This window comes from Brachionichthys hirsutus, chromosome 3 (genome assembly GCF_040956055.1).
Source record: "Brachionichthys hirsutus isolate HB-005 chromosome 3, CSIRO-AGI_Bhir_v1, whole genome shotgun sequence".
Classification (NCBI taxonomy): Eukaryota; Metazoa; Chordata; class Actinopteri; order Lophiiformes; family Brachionichthyidae; genus Brachionichthys; species Brachionichthys hirsutus.
This window is the reverse complement of record NC_090899.1, coordinates 8,289,691-8,300,879: the sequence shown is the minus strand read 5'-3', so window position 1 is coordinate 8,300,879 and position 11,189 is coordinate 8,289,691. Positions and strand designations below refer to the sequence as shown.

At 42.5% G+C, this 11,189-nt stretch overlaps 3 protein-coding genes across 3 annotated transcripts; 2 read left to right on the top strand and 1 right to left on the bottom strand.

Moving 5' to 3' along the window:
* Positions 1-992: 992 nt before the first annotated feature.
* Positions 993-2,153, bottom strand: si:dkey-79d12.4 (zinc finger protein 836). The gene has a single exon (XM_068758424.1). The coding sequence runs from the start codon at positions 2,151-2,153 to the stop codon at positions 993-995; it is 1,161 nt and encodes a 386-aa protein (XP_068614525.1).
* Positions 2,154-4,403: 2,250 nt separating this feature from the next.
* On the top strand, positions 4,404-8,990 carry smg9 (SMG9 nonsense mediated mRNA decay factor). Its single transcript, XM_068756135.1, has 13 exons — positions 4,404-4,544; positions 4,628-4,702; positions 4,857-5,091; positions 5,242-5,339; positions 5,459-5,571; positions 5,779-5,890; positions 6,069-6,164; positions 6,345-6,430; positions 7,235-7,341; positions 7,427-7,534; positions 7,622-7,747; positions 7,840-7,984; positions 8,523-8,990. Exons 1-13 carry the CDS (start codon positions 4,404-4,406, stop codon positions 8,599-8,601), a joined length of 1,521 nt encoding a protein of 506 aa, XP_068612236.1. The 3' UTR covers positions 8,602-8,990.
* Positions 8,991-9,513: 523 nt separating this feature from the next.
* On the top strand, positions 9,514-11,145 carry LOC137911826 (urokinase plasminogen activator surface receptor-like). The gene is made up of 5 exons (XM_068756194.1): positions 9,514-9,559; positions 9,908-10,021; positions 10,109-10,255; positions 10,729-10,839; positions 10,943-11,145. Exons 1-5 carry the CDS (start codon positions 9,514-9,516, stop codon positions 11,143-11,145), a joined length of 621 nt encoding a protein of 206 aa, XP_068612295.1.
* The last annotated feature ends 44 nt before the right edge of the window (positions 11,146-11,189 follow it).

Below are 11,189 nucleotides of genomic sequence, written 5' to 3'. Positions count from 1 at the left end.
ATCAGTGACTTCTGGAAAATCTGTCTTATTTTTCAGCAGTTATATTTGTAATGCCAGACGAGGAACATTTATCTCCAGGTTGTGGAAGGCCTTTTAACCCTTACTGTCGGGGGGAGGCGCTGAGGTTTCATTGAGGGATTCCATTACCATTACTGCCTTATTCATGTGGACCAAGTTATGAACTTTGACATTTTATTCCTTGCATTGTTTTAGTTCTTTTTTGTCACTAATTTAAGTTACCGACTCAATTGATTGAAATCAGGCATATTCAGTGTAACTCAGCATCTACTAATTCCTCAATGTGCTGCTTTTCTGTTGTCTGAGTAAATTTATGAATGAAATGCTGTTCAAACGCTCAACCGACAGAAACTAAACCTCGATACAAGCCTCGTGAGAAGAAACATTTATTTAACTGTTGAAGTCTGAGAGTGTATCAAATGAAATGGATATAACTGTTGACATTTAAGATTGTTCGGCTCATCTTTTATCAACCCAACAGCGCCCTCTAGTGACACCCATGAAGTAAACTACATTAAAATGTTTATTTATATGAACAAACTTTTTTTTAAAGTCATGTGATTTACAGATTAAATCCGGAGACACCAATAATGTCTCAGAGCAACACATTTATATCAGCTGTAAAAAGTCTTAACAGAAAACAAAGTCAAAATCCAAGAGTACTCACAATTAAGGATGCACTTGGGGGGGGGGGGGGGGGGGTGTCAAATAATCCAATACAGAAAAAAGTTATCTGTGGACTCTGGCATGTTTTCAAAGGAACTCAGTGTTCCTTACATATTATTTGCACACAGTGAAAACAAGAGCAACAATCTGTACTTACAATTAATAACCATTAAAATGAATACGAGTATGATTTGATTATATCTATAATATATAAAGAAAAAAGACAATTTTTGATACTTGTGAAAGATCTTTTGTGATTCAACACTAAGCAGGGAGCACATGGAAATACATCTCCTCTGTTTCTGCCATCATTTCAAGGGCTTCTTCAACTGCAGCAACGTTGCCCTGTTTCTAAGTTGATGCCATATGTAAGCGGAAGGCCTGAAAAAAAGTTGTCCACAGTCACATATAAAGGGCGTTTTGCATTTTCTCTTAACTTTGCCTTTATACTTCTGCCCAGAACAGGACTTCTTGCGTGACTTGCCCCTCATGTGTTCAGCCAGGAGCTTTGCGCCTGTGAAAGTCTCTCCGCAGCCGACACAGATGTAGGTAATGGTCTCTGCATGCTGAACACAATGCCGCAGGAGATGCAGCCGGTGCCTGAACGCTCGGCCGCAGTGGCAACGGTGCGAGCGGGGGCCTCTGTGGAGGTACCGGTGACTGATGATGAAGGAAGGCTGCCGTAAAATGGCGCCGCACTGCCTGCAAGGGTGAGGCGCCTTTGAGCGCCATCCCGTGCTCATGCGTTTCACCAAAGCCAGATCGTGACTAGCGTTCTCAAACATGGCCATGATAGTGGGCATTGGTGGGGGGGCGGGGCCAGAGACCTCAGGGTCTGCAGGTGAACGATGGCTTACGGGCTGGTTGGCCGGATCACCTTTGGTGCCGTCTTTCCCTGATGTAGTGGCGGACACCAAATACATCGGGACAGGTTTGCTCGGGTCGGGGGAGGTGGCCATGTGAGAGGAGGGGCTGGCTTTCACGACGGTGGGCAGCGACCCGCCGTTGCCGTCGAGACCAACATGAAGCTTGCCGTTAACGATCTGGTTGACTACATTTGGACTGCTGGCTGCCGACTGGACCGCGGTGCCGAGGACACCAGGCGGAACCTTCCTGTCAGTTAATACCGACGGGTTGGTGATGATGCACACCTTCGTGCTGACCACTGAGGTGTGCGCTTTGGTGAAATGGTTTAGCAAATTTTTTTCGGAGGTGAAAAATGTCTTGCACACGTTACACGCTTGCGGCATCGAGTTGGAACAAAAGAGCACCAAAGGCGACTTGTTTCCTTTCGGACACTGGTGGTGTTTGTACGAGTTCTCGTTTGAGAAAATCTGGCCGCAGACATCACAAGTGTACAGAGGCATGTAGTGCTCATTGAGAGACTTCTCAGTCTGGAAGAACTCCTTGCACAGCGTACACTGATATTTCACCCTTACGCCACTGCAGTGCAGCAAATGGAGCTTCATCGACCTAAAGGGCCCTTTCCCACACCTAGCACACATTAAACTCTTAGCAAATCGATGGACTACTCTCTTTTTCTTAGAGCGCAGAGAATAAGATGAGTCACTGGAACAATCGGTGGAACTTGAGTTCGAGCCACCGTCCGATTCTGGATCATCGGGACTCAAATCTCCAGTTTTTTTCTTGTCCTCGGATTCAGAGCTTGTTGAATCGTCTGCCTTCTCACAATCACGTTCCACCTTAGCCTTACCATCTTCACCCACTCCACACTCCATGCTGTTCTGAGACGTCCCGGGCTTCATCTCAATCCCTTGAGGTCTTGGCTTTGAATGCGTACTTTCTCCTAAAGTCTTCTGATGCGGAAGCATGTCACGGGTTCTGACTCTGGTATTTGACAGTAAGAATTAAAGTAGGTGCCTCTTGAATTGATGCTAAGCCAATGCGAAGTGTCTCTGCATACTTGTTCAATTCCCACACATTCCAGCAAGAGTGATGAGTGCGTATTATCCAGGTACTTGGAGAGAGACGTCGAGCATCGGAGAGTAACTTGTGATGAAGCAAATGTGGCAAGTCGTGTTGATATTATGGATTTTGTGGTGCAAAATCAAACGTTTGCCACATTCCCAATATTTCCGCTTTGTGGATACACGCCAATCATCCTCCGCGATGGAGTCTTCAGACATAAGAACCTGGGCAAGACGATCTCCGGCTGGCCTGCAGTAAAGCACACGGGGTAGAATGACTTCAAAAGGTGTTTGGGAATAATTCCATAATAAAGATTTAATACAGGCATCACAGCAATACAACAATTTAGTCTTAAAATGAAGATTCATACATAATTACATAAATACATAATTTCAGAACTTTAGTGATCTGACTCTGTGTAGCACCTCCAATACTTTCACTATTGTTTAAAACTCAACACCTACAAAAATAAGATTTATTCATAAATTAGAAAATGTAAGCATTGCTATTACACACACACAAAGTAAAAAAAATAACATGTTAGCATATTGACAAATGGACACAGCCTTAAAACAGACACATTTTAGTATAATTTAGTAGCTTTTTTTATTTTTATTGGCTACTTTTAGACAAAATGAGATAATTCTAGCTCTAGTAAGTTTAACATTACGTCCACGTTCGGGAGACTGCAGCTCCTACAGCCCACACTGTCATCTGTGACGGAAGGTTGGGTCTAAGCGATGAAAGGAAACGATGTTTTCACGTTCACAACGGAAATGTACTCACCTCTGATCAGAAGCAGAGAACTCAAGCGATCGCCTCCAGCTCAGATCACACGGGAATAATCTAACGCCTCCAAAACAGATGCTAATACGATCACTTACTACCGATAGCATCAATATAACAGCTTTCGGAAATCATAACAGCCCCTAATGATAATATTCCGTCCAGATTCGTGGAGGAAGTAAACGTAAACAGGGCAACGATACAGACATGATCGGGCCCATTTTACAGCGAAAAACTCTCAAATGTTATATTTGTAGATTCCGACGCATTGTTGATGGCGTCCCCGCACCCTGCTCCGCCCATAGCTATTCCTTTTCCGCTTCCGAACCGGAAGACAAAGATATGTATCTCCCAGAATGCATTTGTATCGACGTGACAGTCACGTGACACGGTGTGTTCTGCTGCGTCGGACTGCGTCAGACGTCATATTGTAAATAGGTTCCAGACAGTAATATTGTATGTTATTGTGCCGGCAAATAAAATAGAGAACATAGCTAATCAATAATTGGTTCTTCTTTATGAATCAGGCTGGGAAATATAGACATTGGCGAGGTTGAAAGTCGGAATGATATTTCAGTGGCGGAACTAGAAATATCATCATAATGTTTCTCATCGACTTCTTTTACCTGGTGTACTAGATACGTTTGATTATATGCAGGGGCAGTTCTAAGCGGGTGGAGTTATATTCAGCGCGTGAAAATGTCTCCACCGCTTCAATGTTCCGCGTTAACGTTCACTCCGGATTACACAAACAAGCGCACTCGAGGAAAGCACAGCCTGTAGAGACGAAACGCTTTAGTCCGATTTATCATCGTATTTGCTTCAGCAGTAACGAAGTAACGATGTAACAAAAACGTGAAAGAAAGGCCACAAAGTTCATAGCTGAATGTAATCTACGGAAAGTATCGTTACCGTAACTTAGTCCTGCTCGGAGGGGCGTGCTCTCGTTACTGTGCTTTCCTTTGGCATCACCGGTACCGTTTTAGCCGAGCAGCGTCAGCGACATGTCGGAGTCCGGCCACAGCCAGCCGGGAATGTACGGCCAAGGACGCAGGAGAAGGCGACGCCGAGGAGATGTCGGGCTTCCAGGTCAGAACCTTTCTGGACCAAGTCGGGATCGAGAATACCAACCGAGAGAACGAAGGGTAATGCAAACACCGAGGAGGTCGGGCTCGTTTCATCATCTAACCTTCCTTCTGTAACCCCCTCTTTACTTCTGGTTGCTCAGGATGGGAGTGAAGATCCACCTGGTCCAGTCATTCAAAAGACCCCCATCATTCTAGCAAAACCCCCGGGAGAGAGAGTATGTTGGCCTGCTCGACTAGATTTCTGTGTTTAATGTTTGCAAATGCAAGTACAATCCATTCGATACCTGAGGTGTGTTTCTGCCTCCGTTACGCTCCTCTACCGCTCAGCTCATTTGATCAATAGACTTGATCTGCTAAATCCTTTTCAAGGCCAAGCCCTCACAGAATCCACATGGCAGTGGAGTTGCAGTTCTGGAAAAGCCCATTATGCTAATGAAGGCACGAGACGATGGGGGAAAGCCGGGGACACCTCCAGATGTGGCGTCTCAGCCCTCCGGTCCCGCATCATCCAAGATGGAGAAGGAAGGGCAGCGTCCGACTCAGCCCGTTTACCAGATCCAGAACAGGGGGATGAGTGCTTCTGCATCCAGCAGCAATGTGGACCGTTAGTTTTCACAGTTTACCTTAAAAAGAGACGTTTTGTTCTACTGTAAATGTCAGTAACGATATTATTGAGAGATGTTCCATTTAGATGGACTGAATGTGGCCAAATGAAACATTTCAATACTTTTTTTTTTTTTAATGTAACTTCCAGCCATGGTTGGCCAGTCTAAACTACTTCCTCCGGAGAAGATGAAGCACAGCATAAAACTCGTGGACGATCAGATGAATTGGTGTGACAGCGCCATGGAGGTGAGCTGATGTTAATTATAAGTTGAGTGTGGAGCTTTTGCATGAAAGTTAGGGTTTTGATGTTTTAAATATAGTGCATGTGCATTTTAAGAGAAGTGTTTTGTTGTTTTGTGTTGCAGTATCTCAGGGACCAGACAGATATGCTGGTGGTGGGCGTCATTGGTCTACAGGGAGCTGGGAAATCTACAATCATGTCATTATTATCTGCCAATACCCCCGAGGAAGATCAGAGGTCAGGAGGCCTTAAAGTCAAGACATTGTTTGAGGAGAGGAGATCACCATTGCAGGCTTCTACTTTCATGATGTGAAGCTTGAGCTTTTTACGTTTTCCAAAGATTTCTAAGAGCTGCACCAGGATTCCATTTGACCTGTATGCTAAGTACCTGTAAACATGCTAAAAAACAATAACAACTCTCTTCTATTCTGTTTGTTTGCACAGGTGTTATGTATTCCGAGCCCAGACTCAAGAAATCCAGGAAAGAGGAGGAAACCAGAGCTCCGGCATTGATTTCTTTATCACACAGGAGAGAGTCATCTTCCTGGACACACAGGTTGGAATTGAGTTTTACAGACATGCAATTGTTTTGCTTTATTTTCTGGAGTATTAAAAAAAAAAAAGAGTTTTGTCAGAACATAAGCAAATTGTGAGTTTTGAATGTAAATGTCACACTGGAATAGAAAAAGTTGGAATTATACTGAAAAGTTGAAAATGTCTTGATTCTTTTTCAGCCAATTCTCAGCCCATCTATTCTTGATCACCTCATCAACAATGATCGGAAGTTACCTCCAGAGTACAACCTTCCTCATTTTTATGTTGAGATGCAGGTTAGTAGCCTGCTTTAATATCAACCAACGTTTTATGGGTTCAATTTAACAAAGAATAATTTCACAAAATAGGATAAAGTGTATCTCATTTTATTGATCCAGTGGTGAATATTATTTAATGGAAGTTTAGAGGACATATCGATGTTTCACATGTAACCTGTGTATGTCATCCGCCCACAGTCTCTTCAGATCGCTGCGTTCCTCTTTACTGTGTGCCATGTGGTCATTGTGGTCCAAGACTGGTTCACCGACCTAAACCTTTACAGGTTGGTTCTTACTCATGGTGAATCCGCGGTACACTTGCTGCCTAGATTCACAGAATAAAAGAAGCGAGTAGCTCCCAGTTACGCTGTGACGATCATTTGCTGCAGGAATGTCGAGCATTCCGTCTTGTATCTCGAGAGGATATTTGTCTGTTATTTCATAAGCTCTGTTATGTTTTTATTTCCTTTGGCCTTGTTGGCAATAATTGTACACGTTGGACATAGATTTGTACTCGTATAATATGCTGAGCCAGTCATCTACACCATTATTTGTTCTGGACAATAATATGAAGCGCATGTTAAAAACTTTAATAACTTAAAGCTAGCAGGAACTAGCAGGAACTAGCATGTAGTATATCTCCTCCAACTGCGCCTTCATTTCACAATGTTAGATAATGAAGAAAAAATACCTTGATCTGCCCCTTTTTCCAAATCCACTCCAAAATGTAATCTTCTTCCCCGACCCCTGACCAAACTTAATGAGAACCACTCATAAAAGTATTTATCCATCGCGTTCAAAGTACTCACGACTACACAGTACCTCTATGACCATAAGGCATGTGGGGAGAATGTAATATCCTCAGTAAATACACTTTTAATAAAAGCACTACTATGCACTCAGGGGAATATTGAAGAGTAGATTTTACTAAATACCTCACTGCTAATATATATACGGTATATATATATACACCATGGTATTATCATTGCTGCTTTGAAACCATAGGCGGTGACCCGACGTCTGCAGCTGCTTTTCATTGATGTGGATGCTAGTACCATGTTAAAGGTTCACGTCGTGTTTGTGGATAGGTTTCTTCAGACTGCAGAGATGTGTAAACCCTCCACTCCTTCTGCAAGCCATGACAGCACTGGGACCTCAGGCAGTGAGGATGGTGCAGAGTACTACCCTCATATAGGTGAGGGCTTTTTGTTATACAGTTATACACAACCTAGACTTCAAACGGGTACAATAATATTGAAATCTTAGCCTCTCCTCCCCAGTGTTCATTCAGAATAAGGCCAGACGGGACGATTTCTGCCCCAGCAATGTGAAAAATATGCACATGGTCACGGATAAATTAATGGCCCACTCTCATCTCAAATACAAAGGTAAAAACAAATACACAGATTTTCTCTAAATACATAAATATGTTCATGTTTGAAGCTGAGCTTAAATAACACACAATCTGTTTATAGGAACATTGTCCATGTTGGATTGCAATATCTTCCCTGGCCTGGGACAGGACTATCTGGCTACTGAAGTCAACATGTTTCTCCTTCCTGTGCAGGAGAATGAAGCGGAGGATAATCTGACTAAAGCAGGTTATAGAGAATTTATCCTCACAGGTGGAGAAATGCAAAATGTCCTCCATTTAATTGTGTTGGATGAGAATATTCTCTTGTGCTGTGTTAAGGCGCGGGAACGTACCCCTTCTTCTCTCTGCTCCCGGGGTACAGAGGACATCCTGCTTTCTCCACCATGGTTTCAAAGCTCCGCAGCCAAATTCTGGCCATGCCTCGCTGTCAGCTGTCACACACCATCCTCACTGAGAAGAACTGGTAAACATCCTTCTTTGACTGCATTCCACCAGGGATGGGGGAACATTTAAGGTTTATTCATCATTTTATTACCCAGAGACAGACAGGAAACAGACAGAGATATTGAGGTTATTGCCAGCAGGGCTGAAAAAAAAACTCTTCTGTGAGAGAACTGAGATCATATTACAGAGAAACAAAAGTTGGCCCATCTCAACAAAACATTATCGAGAAGTGATGAAATTACAACACACACATTTTCTGTTTTCCAGTTTTCTTTGTAGTATTTTTAGTTGTAGTCTTTGTGAGTTTTCAAGGTAGAATTACTGCAAGTCACCACTTTTTTTTTCTTTTCAAAGTAGCGGACAAAATGTGCTGAGTCAGCACTTTTTTGCTTTCTCCTTCCACACGTTTTCAAAGAAAACTGAAAAAATCATGGAGATGATTTTTGGCTGCCCCAATTTAGCATTTAATCAGTAAGTCTTCTGGAGTTTGGGTTAAATGCTAACTGGTTTGATGTAGATTGCAGTTTGTGATTTACATGATTATCCCCCCCCCCTAGGTTTCACTATGCAGCACGGATCTGGGATGGGGTAAAAAAGTCCTCTGCCCTCTCTGAATACAGCCGCCTCCTCTCCTAACGTTCAACGTCTCACGCATCGAGAGAGATGGCTCTGAAACTGCAGATGGTTTCAAGCTCAAGGAGGAGCAAGTGGAAATGGAGGCCTATCCAGAGGTGATGACTGACTTTGGATAGGAAATAACGCCACCCTCCTGTCCACAGACAATCATTTGACAACGCCTGTTGTCAGGAATCGTAACGCCCGGCAACCACACCTGCAGAATGCCAGTGAGCAAGAAGGAAGTGTGACGAGCTTATTTAACTGCTCTAGTCGGCTGTGGGCTTTTGGAACCACAGTTTCGGTTTGTGGTGGTGTACATATTTTCTCAGACAAAAACATAGTTTAAAACTTCATTTCTTTAACATATCAGTGGAAGGAGTGTCATTTCAACAGAAATTAAAGGCTTCTAGTGAGAATTCTTATGTGTGGTTTTCATTCATGTTTGGATTTTCTTCAGGGAGAAAGATCTTCAGCAAAATGGATTATTTCTGCTTTATTTTCCTCTGTCAATGTATTTTTTTCTGTGAATATTTTAATACTAAGGAAAAAAATTGGAGTGCACAACTAACATGGGCTCCCCATCAGTGTCTGCAACCTCCTCCCACATGCCGTTTAAATTAATTGGTGACTCTAAGTGTTGCATGTGAATGTTTGTCAGTAGATGTTACGCCTGTGATTAACTGGTATCCACAACCGCAACTCTCATCAGCAACAGTTTGTTGCAGATAGATCAGCCTATTTTCCTGTTTGTATGATATTGCCGCACAGACCTATTCCAGGTCTTCTTGCCAGCTAGCCCCATTCATCTACACAAACGGTCACATGCCATCAAAAGAAGAATGAAGGTGTGGCCTGTGGATGAAGATAACTCCTGCACAGCAGAAGACAGAAACAGATCGGAACAAAACCCGCTTGTCCTGCTATCACAAAATGCATCTCCTCATTTTGATCTTTGGAATTGTGCTTCTTCCTAAAGGCAAGTTCTTATTTCATTATTTGTCTGGAAAGAGGGATTTAAAGTGCTGCAGACATAACGCATCCACATCTGACATGCTAATTTGTTAATTTACTTTTGTTACTGCTGTTGCGCTTTGTTTATTCACCTGAAGTTGGTGCACAGATTATTTTGCCAGTTTCTCTTTGGTTATAGTTAAAACAAATAATCCTAAATAAGAGTCTCATACATAATAAAGCATTTTTATACCTTTGCCTATAGTTAACCATATTAGTGCTTCTATACTGTTACTTAAGATCATATATTCTGTCAAATCTTAGCACAGAAAAACTGTATTGTTAACTTATCTTGAGTTTTATGTTTTACTAGCTACCACCCTGAAATGTTATGAGTGTGTCGGCTCAGAAAGCTGCACAGGCACAGAGAAAGAATGCCCTTCAAAGGGTTTTCAGTGTGCAGTAATGAGAATCGCTTCATACGAAGGTATGACATTTTGAGGCGCGTTGTTCTAATTTTAAATACAAAAACAATGGAACTATCCCAATTTGCAAATTTTTCCTTTTATTCCAGTTGGTGCAAAAGTTGCTGATCGACACATGAGATCATGTGTTGGGGCTGAGCAGTGCACTGAGGGCACAGTCAACTTTGGAATTACAAAAACTGCAATTACCAGCAAATGTTGCACCGCGGATCTCTGCAACATTCAACCGGCCCCTGGTAACATACAATTCATTTTGGTATCTAGAGAGCTGTTTACACTAGTTGTTTTTGTTGCCTTTACTTGTGCAAGCAAATCTATTGATCCCCACAGAGAGCATATCTCTTGTATCTACAAATTTGTTCTGTAGCTTTTGTACAATTAATGTGATTGATCTCGGAGTGTAAGTAAAATTAAAAAAATCTGGATCGCCCCAAAAAATGTAATGTTTTTTTTCATATCCAATCTTTCAACCAAGAATTCTTAAAATCCATATTCTAGAATGTTTTGCATGATCCTGCTAACCAGGTAATGAACCAAACAATGAAACATTTAATCAAACAAATGAAATAGAGTATTGATGCAGGCGTGTGTGTGTGTGTGTGTGTGTGTGTGTGTGTGTGTGTGTAATAGTAATAGAAAAGTGATAAGCTCCAGGTTTAACCTTCTTCTCTTTCTGTTCTCACAGTATGAACAATGTTCTGTGTTACAGAGCCTAACAACCCCATTCCCAATGGTAGGAAGTGCTATAACTGCAATGGAAAAACATGCACTGAAACGCTAAACTGCGAGGGTGATGAGGACCACTGCATCTCAGCAATAGGTAGCGGTCCTCAGGCATTAAACATTCAAATGTGCCACATATATCCTCGGTGCAGAGTATTTTTATTGAGCATATATAACAAAAATGTTGTTTCTCATCTCAGTCTCTGCAGGAGGTGAAAATAAGATAATGAAGGGCTGTGCATCGAGCCAGATGTGCCCAAATGTGAGCGCTGGAGACATCATACCAGCCTTTGAAGGACAAGTGATCTGCTGTCAGGGTAACTTCTGCAACAGTGCCAGCATCACAAGAACTCGCCTTCTGCTCCTTGTGGCACCGCTGGTCTCTGCAGCCATCCTCTCTTAACTGGTGGAGACGACGGCATCGCTGGAGTAATCAATAAGAACGTG